The sequence below is a fragment of the Salvelinus namaycush genome, chromosome 19 (assembly GCF_016432855.1).
Source record: "Salvelinus namaycush isolate Seneca chromosome 19, SaNama_1.0, whole genome shotgun sequence".
Lineage (NCBI taxonomy): Eukaryota > Metazoa > Chordata > Actinopteri > Salmoniformes > Salmonidae > Salvelinus > Salvelinus namaycush.
In genome coordinates, this window is record NC_052325.1 from 28,640,546 (window position 1) to 28,652,426 (window position 11,881).

General features: G+C 42.2%; 1 protein-coding gene across 1 annotated transcript in view; it reads right to left on the reverse strand.

The window, feature by feature from the left end:
* The window catches only part of LOC120064283 (leucine-rich repeat and calponin homology domain-containing protein 1-like), a 95,677-nt gene extending 84,485 nt beyond the window's left edge, over positions 1-11,192 (reverse strand). Inside the window, exon 1 of the mRNA XM_039014739.1 lies at positions 10,889-11,192. Coding sequence (XP_038870667.1) covers positions 10,889-11,105 — 217 coding nt within the window. The 5' untranslated portion in view covers positions 11,106-11,192. The remainder of the gene's footprint in view (positions 1-10,888) is intronic.
* Between the last annotated feature and the right edge of the window lie 689 nt (positions 11,193-11,881).

Consider the following 11,881-nt stretch of genomic DNA (forward strand, 5'->3'; position numbering starts at 1 on the left):
ATTGGCTAAAAGTCAAGTTGTTGGCCACGGACGAGTAATGTGATTCTTCCAGTAGAATCGGTATGTTTGTCGCTACCGGGTTGGCATGCAGCAGGTACCGCTTTTGTTCTAGGAAGAGGTACGGCCTCCCGCTGTGATAAGGGACGACACCTTCTCTGAACAGGGCCATGAAAAGCTCCATTAACAATGCATTATCTCCAATCCCTCCAGGACACCTACAACACCCAATGTCACAGGAGGGCCAAAAAGATCATCAAGGACAGCAACCACCCGAGCCACGGCCTGCTGACCCCGCTACCATCCAGAAGGCGAGGTCAGTACAGGTACATCAAAGCTGGGACCGAGAGACTGAAAAACAGCTTCTATCTCAAGGCCATCAGACTGTTAAATAGCCATCACTAGCCAGCTACCATCCGGTTACTCAATCCTGTACCTTAGAGGCTGCTGCCCTATATACATAGACATGGAATCACTGGTCACTTTAATATTGCTTACATACTGCTTTACTCATTTCATATGTATATACCGTATTCTATTCTACTGTATTTTAGTCAAAGCCACTCCGACATTGCTCATCCTAATATTTATATATTTCTTAATTCCATTCTTTTACTTTTAGATTTGTGTGTATTGTTGTGACTTGTTAGATACTACTGCACTGCTGGAGCTAGGAACACAAGCATTTCACTACACCCGCAATAACATCTGCTAAATATATGTGACCAAGTACCTATCGGCAGTCTATCGATAGTGAGATTTTTGTGGGTTTCATGCTTTAGTGGTTAGGTTGAAGATGATTACATTTAATTAAATTGCATTCCTTTCAATTCAAATAACTTTACTGACCTAATAGGTCGTTAGAAGTAATAAGTCAATAATAAATTGCCAAGTAAAGTAGTCTTTCATTGCCATCCAGCACATCACTGCTGAATCTGTCCACATTCTGTAGGCCCTATAGAGTTTATACCCTGCATCTCTCCACAGTAAACCCTAATTTAACGAGTCATGATGTAGTGTAACCCAATCTCTTTCTGATCTGGCCTGTCTCTGGCCTGGTCTATCAGGGCGACACCTCCTCTGAAGAGGGCCATGAAAAGCTCCATTAACAATCCATTAGCTCATTATCTCCAATCCCCACTGCCTATACTATCCTCCACCATAGCACCCGCCGTCGGGTGTTTATCCCATCACCGTGGTTACCGTCGCGGGAGCTAGCCCACGGTGTCTTGTCTGAGATCTAGACGGGAGCTAGAGACATAGGGAGCTGTTATGATTAGATTCTAGAATGAGGGAGAGGGGGGGGGGGGGGGTGTTTGAGAGAGAGAAAGAGAGAGAGAGAAAGACATGCTAAGGCTACACACAAGATACACAGTGAACCTTTGAAGCTAGTTTACCTATGTGGAGGCGATGATGTCTGCCTAAGATTCATATTATCCTCACCAGGATAGGATTTAACATGGATTATCTGTGTGTGAGGGAGACAGAGTCAGAATTGGAGCAAGAAATGGAAAGATGGAGACTAGTGATAGAGGCAGTGAGTGTGTGTGTTTTTGGTTTTCCTATCTTTGTCCTTACTCACAAGGGTAGTAAAATGAAAATTAGCGGGACATTTCGCCTGTCTCCACAGGAAAAGGCTATTTTAGGCTTAGGGGTTAGAATGATGGTTAGGTTTAGGGGTTAAGGTAAGGGTTTAGCTACTGGACTCTTGAGCTAGGACAGATTTAAATATGTTCTGGGATTCATCTGATAATATTGAGGAGTTTCCCACATCAGTCACTGGGTTCATTAATAAGTGCATCAACAACATCGTCCCCAGTGACCATACGTACAGTGCATATCCCAACCAGAAGCCATGGATTACAGGCAACATCCGCACTCAGCTAAAGACTAGAGCTGATGCTTTCAAGGAGCGGGAACCTAATCCGGACGCTTATAAGAAATCCCGCTAAGACCTTCAATGAGCCATCAAACAGGCAATACAGGACTAAGATCAAATCCTACTACGCCGGCTCTGATGTACGTCAGATGTGGCAGGGCTTGCAAACTATCACGGATTACAAAAAGGTAAACACAGCCGCGAGCTGCCCAGTGACACGAGCCTACCAGACGAGCTAAATGCCTTTTATGCTCGGTTTGAGGCAAGAAACACTGAACCATGCATGAGAGCACCAGCTATTCCGGACAACTGTGTGATCTCGCTCTCCTTGGCCGATGTGAGCAAGACCTTTAAACAGGTTAACATTCACAATGCCCCGGCGCCAGATGGATTACCAAGATGTGTACTCATGCGCTGATCAGCTGGCAAGTGTCTTCACTGACATTTTTAACCTCTCTCTGACCCTGTCTGTATTACCTACAGGTTTCAAGCAGACCCTGTGCCCAAGAACGCCAAGGTAACCCGTCTAAATGACTACGTAGCACTCGCCACGTAGCACTCACATCTGTAAACATGAAATACTTTGAAAGGCTGGTCATGGCTCACATCAACACCATCATCCCAGACACCCTGGACCCACTCGAATTTGCATTCCGCCCCAACAGATCCCAGAAAATGCAATCTCCATTGCACTCCACACTGCCCTCTCCCACCTGGATAAGAGGAACACCTGTGAGAACGTTGTGCATTGACTACAGCTTAGTGTTCAACACCATATTGCCCTCCAAGCTCATCACTAAGCTCAGGACACGGGGACTGAACACCTCCCACCTCTACAACTGGATCCTGGACTTCCTGACGGGCCGCCTCATGGTAAGTTGTACCGATGCACCAAGTCTGGAAACAACAGGACCCTGAATAGCTTCTACCCCCAAGCCATAAGACTGCTAAATAGTTAACCAAACACCTACCTGGACTATCTGCGTTGACCCCTCTTTGCACTAACACTTTTGACTCATCACATACGCTGCTGCTACTGCTTATTATCTATCCTGTTGCCTAGTCACTTTATCCCTACCTGTATGTACATATCTACCTCAATTACATCGTACCCCTGCACATCAACTCAGTACTGGTACTCCGTGTATATAGCCATGGTATGGTTTCTTATTGTGTATTTATTCCTTGTGTTATTATCTTTCTCTCTGCATTGTTGGGTAGGGCCTGTAAGTAAGCATTTCACTGTTAGTCTACACCTGTTGTTTACGAAGCATGTGACAAATAACATTTGATTTGATTTGGGGTAAAGGTTAGGGTTCGGTTTAGGCTAAATAGGAAGGGGAATCAATTGTTTGGTCGCCACAAATAGTATAGTAAAACAAACGTGTGTGTGTGAGTGAGAGTGAGAGAAATAGACGCAGAGAAAGAGGAACAGAGAGAGGGGGAGAGAAGATTTGTGAGTGTGTCAGCTGTGGTTTTTGACAGTTCTCTGCTGTGGTTTTTGACAGTTCTCTGCTGTGGTTTTTGACAGTTCTCTGCTGTGGTTTTTGACAGTTCTCTGCTGTGGTTTATGACAGGTCTCTGCTGTGGTTTTTGACAGTTCTCTGCTGTGGTTTTTGACAGTTCTCTGCTGTGGTTTATGACAGTTCTCTGCTGTGGTTTATGACAGTTCTCTGCTGTGGTTTTTGACAGTTCTCTGCTGTGGTTTTTGACAGGTCTCTGCTGTGGTTTTTGACAGTTCTCTGCTGTGGTTTATGACAGTTCTCTGCTGTGGTTTATGACAGTTCTCTGCTGTGGTTTATGACAGTTCTCTGCTGTGGTTTATGACAGTTCTCTGCTGGGGTTTTGACAGTTCTCTGCTGTGGTTTATGACAGTTCTCTGCTGTGGTTTATGACAGTTCTCTGCTGTGGTTTTTGACAGTTCTCTGCTGTGGTATTTGACAGTTCTCAGGTGTGGTCCGTACACATACAGGACAGACTCTCCCTCCAACACCCCATCCCTGGCTGCATTCCTGGGAGTGTGTGTGTGTGTGTGTGTGTGTGTGTGTGTGTGTGTGTGTGTGTGTGTGTGTGTGTGTGTGTGTGTGTGTGTGTGTGTGTGTGTGTGTGTGTGTGTGTGTGTGTGTGTGTGTGCGTGCGTGCGTGTGTCTGACAGGACATCCCAGGGAGGGGACAGAGAGAGAAATTGAAGTAGGTACAAGAGTGGATCCTGGCAGTCAGATCCTGGCAGGGAAAGAACAGTGGTGGGGCTGGTCTGGGACTGAGGGTCGTAAACATAGGATCACACACACTGGGAGGGAGGTGGCTCTTTAGGAACAAGGGAACCGGATCTCTGACATCACAGCACATCACCAGTGGCGGTCGGTATCATTTAAGATGAGGGAGTACGCAAATGTATTTTATGAGTATGGCCTTATTTCTGTTACAGTATATTGGATGACTGTCATTCATATTCTATTCACCCAGCTCAATGTAACATAGGCTACTACATGATACTTGAATTTCCCTATACCCATCACCTAGCCTATGAATGACAGTTTACAACGTAAGTGCATAGGTTGAGAGAATTTTTTGTAATCAAGGTGACAGTAACACATTCAATACTGCCTTGCACACTCTTGCCTGCAACTATAGCTGCTCTAGGGTGTACTCATTAGTCCAACAGTGCAAACAAGAGTTTCTATTGGACAAATGCAGGTATGTTTATACCTGTTTCGTTCCGTTTGCTACGGTTTAAGAAACGGTTTTCAACAGAATTGGCTGAATTTATACACACCTGATCACACGCAAACACAGTTCACTTTCATAGCAGCCACATGATCACTTTGCCCCTTGTAATTCCTTCTCGCATCTAAGCGCTCTCCTCCTCTCTCACCGTTTCCCTTCGCTTGTGGACTTCAGTTAACAACACATCCGCTGTCTGTGACAAGGTAAAAAACCTTTCCAAGCCAAACCTTCATATTATAACCGCTAACCGCTACACACAGCCTGCATCATTGTCACCATATTATCTAAAGTCATAGTAAACATAGCTAATAGAACTAACGCATTAGTAAACCTGCTACAAGCATGCAGTAGAGTAGTCAGCAGAGCAAGCACTTTAGCAGTTACACCGACGACCCCGGTGGTAATAAATTAATAAAACCAAAAGCTTACCTTGACTTGGAAGAGCTCCAAATTTGGATAGCCATAGCCAGCTAGCTAACATAGCTTCCCTCTCTGTTTGAGCTGGGTGTTTGAGTAGGCCAAACATCGCTAACTCTCCCTCTCTCTCATGCTTCTCCTTCATATTTGAAGAAATGTATTTGTTAAAAACTGTTCAAATATTGTCTTTCTCTTTCTTTGAGTCAACTACACACCACATTTTAGTCACTGCAGTGCTAGCTAGCTGTAGCTTATGCTTTCAGTACTATTGCTATCCTACAGAGTGCTGCTGAGGCCACTGTAGACCTTCATTGCAAAACGTGGTGTTTTAATCAATAATTTGGTGACGTGAATATATTTTGTATAGATTTAAAATCAACATTTTTATTTATATGTTTCACTATTTAAAAAAAAAAAGAAATTCACTATGGTCCTGCCCTTCCTCCTCTGAGGAGCCTCCACTTATCATACACACACACTGAGGGAGAGTCTGGCTATATGATGTAATTACAGAATGTGTATGTATGGATGCCTTGAAACGATGCCAGAAATGCCCTTCTCTGCTGTTTAGAATAGAATGGGAGGCTGCAGTGCAGTTTCATTTCTTGCCCATTCTACAGAACAGGCCAATAAAACCACTAGAACTGACTATTACAATCTGAAACATAAATAACCAAGGAGAAAAATGCTACCATCAGATACATAACATCACCAAAACATTCAGGCAACATTCGTCACTAGCTGAAGCGGATGACTTTCTTACATTTCTGTATGGTTCCCATTTCCTCAAAAACCTCCCCTGGAAATCATTATGAAATCAATCAGGCTATTTCTAGAGACAGCCTAAAAAGGTCTCCTCTGGTCTGGGTGAGTTGAGCTCTGAGGTCCTGAAGACAGAATGGTAATGTTGTTGAAGTGTCCTCCTCTACTTTCGTCTATCTGATTCGACCCATAGGACCTATTAAGGCTAAACACCTTTAGGACCCTCATAACATCAAAGAGTAAGGAAGATCTCCATCTGTGTACACACACTCATACAGTTAAACACATTTCGAAGGCAACTACCTTAAGCTAATTTTAGAGAAACTATATTTTTTATCCAAATATAGTCTTCTCCTTCATCCCAGTGCAACTTCACAATGTTGATATACCCAACAATGTTGACGTTACCCGTTGATATCTATAAACAACAGAGTGAGTGACCAAACCTAACAGACCAGTTTGGGTGAAGATACTAGCCTACTGTTACAATGTTCACTCAATTCAACTGTAAGCACTTTGTGTGTCCCAGTGCTTGTCTGTGTGTTAACTGTGAGTGACGTTTGCAGTGAGTGGACAGAGCAGTAGGGTCAATAGCTGTGTGTGTAAGAGAAAAATCTTCACAGTTACATATCGGGATATTATTTATGACAATATATAGTATCGTTTTGACAATATAGCAGTATTATTTTTGCACTAGTTGGCTATACCTGCAACAAAACTCCAGTATTTTTCCTTCATACGTGTAGCTTGTTCTCCATCTTCTTTTTAAATAGGGAGCCAATTTGTTTTCAGCACTTTTATTTACATGACTGATCAAAGCCATGAGTAAACATGGTGAGCAATATGTTTGGAACATTGAATCGCAATACACATAGAATCGTAAGAATCGCAGTGCATATTGTGTCGGCACCAAAGTATCATGATAATATCGTATTGTGAGGTCCCCAGCAATTCACAGCCCTGGTGTGTGTGTGTTAATTGTGAGTAATGTTATCAGTGTGTGAACCCAGTCAGACAGTAGTAGAGCAATTGTCACCTCTAATTATAGCTAGCAGTCCTCTGGCCCCCCTGCTGTGGCAGTCGACCAGGGCCACGGATCAATCTCAATCAGAGTGGAACTCAATGCCAGAGAAATGGGTGCAGCGGGTTAAAAGGGCACCTACATCAGATTCAGGCCACATAATGTGGTATTGCATACCAGCATCCGTCTGTACACAGGTCCTAACATGTAGGAACCGTGTCGACGTAATCTTTTGGTTTTAGGCAGATATGAAACTGCGCTTGGGACTTTTCCTAAGTATAGTAAGAACAACTGTGTGAGTGTGTATACTTTTGATACCTGACAGTGCTATCCTGTAGTGACTCGTTCTCTAGGTACAATATTACAGCCGATTCATGATGTCATCACAGTTAAAGGTGCAACCGCAATCAAGGGAATTCCCATGCAAAATAACAAAGCACACTTTGGATTTGATACTTCCTCGACCAGTCATCAGTGTAGCCTGTCACCTATAGGTAGCCTTATCCCTTCCTCAGACTTGGTTATAGTGGTGCTGTGCATATAAAGAAACACTCCTTCTGACTGATTGACTGACGACAGAAGAGTAGCTAAAGGCCTGTTTGTTGCCTCTGGTGTGTGTTTGTGGGGACAAGGATGATGGAATGTTGCCAACTGTAATTTAGTATCATAAATTCAGAATGTGTACGATGGACTGGAAGTCCCCGCCTACTGCTTCCAAACCCAGGCACTCTTTAAGCCTAATGCAATGATTTATTTTACAATCAAATTTCTCTATTCTATAGTGATGTGCATCACATAAAGTAGTTACTGTCTAATTATGTGTGCAGTCCTAAAAACATGCAGACAGGGTAGTCACACAAAGACAGGGAATTACTGTCAAACTCATACTAGGCTATAGGCTACTGAAATGGCTCACAGGTCAATGGTGAATTGCTGCAGTGCTCAGTCATGCATGGCCCAACCAATCTAGAGTACAAAATAATGAAGTTCATAGTGTGACTGTTGGTTGACACAATGCAAACTTTATTGTCCAGGACATTGGCGAAATTGCCACGGGGGATGGGGGGACACGTCCGCCCAATAATTTCTGGGGGGAGTTGGGGGCCCACTGGAGGTCGGCCCCCCAGATAGCATATGAACATGTCATAAGCAATGGCAGAATGTGTAGAATTGCAGGAAATTAGCTTTAAAGGAGAAATGTTACAACCAAATCTCTATTTTGATGTAAATGGCATGTTGTAGAAGGGTCCAAACAACTTTTTTGTGATTTCACATGTTTTAGAGAAACTGAAAAAACATGAACAGAATCTCCAAAAACAGTTTTCATTCTTTATCCGTAATGTTATATTCCCTTTTACGCGACTCGAGCATTCTCGAGCGGTTCCATTTGCCGTGCAGCCTGCTGCTACAGGTAACTGCCAAAATAAAGGAAACACCAACACACTGTATAATGTCTTAATAGGGAGTTGAACCACCACGAGGCGTCAGAACAGCTTCAATGCGTGTTGGCTTAGATTCTAGAGGTGTGGAAGCACCCCATGCTTTCAATATACTTTGTATTAAAGATTGACACAGGAGTGACTATTCATTCCTGTCGTGTCTTGTCCTGTCAATTATTTTACCTGTACTGTCCTGAGCCCGCAACCGTTCTGTAACACCGGAACTTTCCTGTCCCATCCCAATAAAAATAACTCTGTCCCGTCCCATGCTCATTTATATGCCCAAATCTCTGAAATAACTCCCTCCTAGCTGCATGTCTGTCTGTCCCCGCTCTGCAACAGCATCACATTCGTGGAAACGAAGACTGTTCTCAGGGCAAGCCTTGTTGTAGCTAGATATGTTCAAGCCGCATTAGGGACAATTTTAGCTAACTCTATTCCTAACCTTAACCTAATTATCCTAACCTTCCATGTCAATTATCCTAACCTGCTACAAAAAGTAACTTCTGCTAGTCAAAGATTGACGTTGAGATCAGTCCTGGTTTCCACTAACGCGATACAGCCACTCGCGTGTGAGTAGCCATAGCAACTGCTCTGTGCCTGCTGCTCAGCGCTTAGGAGACAGTTACCTGTACACAGCTGATAACCACATTACGAGATTTGGGGAATGAAGGCAGTGGGAGCACTGTTCCCGTGTCAACCTCTACTTTGTATCCCTCATTTACTCAAGTGTTTCCTTTATTTTTGGTAGTTATCTGTAAAATAGACAGAGAGGTATCGCTCGAGTCGCAACAAAATTGAATATAACGCTGCAGAAGTTCGGAATTACACAATTTCATGTGTACAATATCTAAAAGACCTACATCACTATACTGAGAGCTTTGCTGTTTCTAAAAGGATGCATTTGGGTGTTTTTGGAGCCTTTGTTCATGTTTTTTTCCGGGCCCCCATACTACTGTACACAACGAGGATGACGAAGTGATTTGCTGTTTGGTGTAAGTTTCTCTGAAACGTGAAATCATAATAAAGTTGTCTCGACCCTTCTATAACTTGTTTTTATGTATTTTTTTTAACCTTTATTTAACTAGGCATATAACATTCCATTTACATAAAAAAAATTGATTTGGTTGTACATTTTTTTTATTTATTATTAAATACATTAAATGACCAGGTATGATGGTGCATTGATCAGTTATTTTTGTGTTTTTACCCGAAGTCAACCTTTAAAGTGACTAACCAGTTTTTCCAGATTTCTATGAAATATGAACTATAATTCATTATAATATGAGTGAAATAGTTTTATTTCCAAAAAAGGGCAATTAAGTATATTTAAAGGCAGCTTTTCTTTGTTGGAATGTTGTGGGCATACCCCAACATCAGAATGGTGTGGGTGTATACAGGTCATTAAAAATATTATTGCGAGTAGACCACTGATTGGCCAGCTCCCTCTTTGAGGAAATAGCAAGCATTTTTTAAACAGTCTGTTTATGATACAAGTTTGAGGTGGGGTTTTTAAAGTGCTTTCTCCAATTTATGCTTTGGCCACAAATACAAGTATAGGATGATTCAACAACATTATTTGGGTATGAGTTAACAGAACTTTTAAACGTGAGATTTTCCCTGGAAAGTTACTTTAATACAACAAAATGTTCTCTCAACCTCATGGCAAAATGTGTAAAGTAGCAGGAAATTTGCCTTAAAACAGCTAAACGTTCTCGCATCCTCATTGAAAAATATTAAATATAGTATGAGATGAGCTATAAAACAGCACATTTTTATCTGCCCCATGACAAACTGTGTAGAGTTGCAGGAAATTAGCTTTAAAACTGCTAAATGTTCTTTAAGACTCATGACAAAATATTAAGAATAGCATTATAAAACTGCAAATGTTCTATGTGTTAAAAAGTGTGTGTGTTAAAAAACGTGTTAAAAAGCAGGAAGTTAGTTATTTGCCAAAAAGTAAGAAATAAAATTCCTAACATATATATTTTTGGTGACATTGCACTTATACCTTATACTGTGTTTTCTAAATACCCCTCCATATAAAAAAGTTGACAAAAAAATAAAGCTCCCCGGACCTCCATCTACTGTTCATCCTCCCCAATATCTACACCATCATTTCGCCCTAGGTCCTGCATAGGCTGCAGTCAGTGTGAAACCGAAAACAGGATTGTATGGTTCTGGGAAATAATTTGGGGATTTCCACGACATATTTTGGACACAATTACACAGCGTGATGTTCAGTTATTGTTTGTAGTTAACATACAGCCAGAGGTAGCCTATAGTTGGAACGGTATGCCCAAGCTATCTATAATGCCCCATTATGTCGTTGCCTCTACGCACAATACTGAACATCTGGCCCAAAGCTTATTCTACGCATCTAGAGGGGAAAACTCAGTCGTGCGCCAGGCACAGCATGTCCATTGTCCGTCTATAAAATTCTCAATCATGTTCATTTTTGTGTAATGGAATGGAAACATATTGTTCATTCAAACAAACTCCACACAGCAAGTTATCTTCGCTTATACAGAATACAACACCATTCCTCTCAATACCTAATTCCCCAAATCCATGCACTTTGTCGGGAACCCTGGGCGCAGGAGCGGAAGAGATTCAGAAAAATTATACAGTGTTTTCTATTCTTACCTGCTTCCACTGTATCTGATAAGTCAAAATTAGATGCTGTCCTAGGGAATTCTTTGAGTTTCCTGGCGCTGAGGTTAAAAAACCCGGAGTTCGCTCCTTCTTCCAACGCTCTTTCCAAGCCGCGGTTAGTTGGCACGGTATTGCCGCTAATGTTACTTTGTATAGAGGCAGATGCGAGCTGGGAATGTGGACGAGGGTCTGGTCCCAACGTCGCCATATTCGCCTCACCTTTATTGTAAATTAAATGCTCTACGACGATTGTATCCAGGCACAAACTACGGGAGAGACTTCAGCGGTGCGCGAATTTCCTCTTCGACTGCCTCCGCTCCCATGCGGCTGCGCAATTCACTGTACTACAATGAACTGTAGCCAGGCCAACTGCATACTGGTAGATTAGGATTTTGCGACCCCTGCTGACTATAGGCCTACAGAAAACTGACAGTTTCCCTTCAAAACCTAGAGCTACTTGTATGACACGAATGTCTGTACCGTAGGCTACATCTGTGATATATGTAGTTCATATAAACTGAGTGACACAAAACAGATATTGGGAATGCAGTAAACATTGTGACTATGGATTTTGAATGATTAATAAGCCTGCATAACAACTTCTAACTCAATTACAGAAAAACATTTATCATACATTTCATATCATATCTTGAATGATAATTCCTAGAGTTCAATGAGTCTACAAATTAGTAGTCTAGCCTGTTGATAGAGAGAGAGAGAGAGAGAGTGTAATGTTTACTGTTCATTATGAATGGTTTGTTAACTTTTGTTTATTACCTATTTCACTTGGCTTTGGCAATGTAAACATATGTTTCCCATGCCAATAAAGCCCTTTGAATTGAATTGAGAGAGGGGGGGCTCACTGCCAATGAGAATGCTGAGTCGACCGCTTGAATAACCTTGCATCAGCAGAGATGCTGTTTGCTGATCACTCATCACACTATGGAGGCTGTACACACACATAGAGAGAGAGAGTGAAAGAGA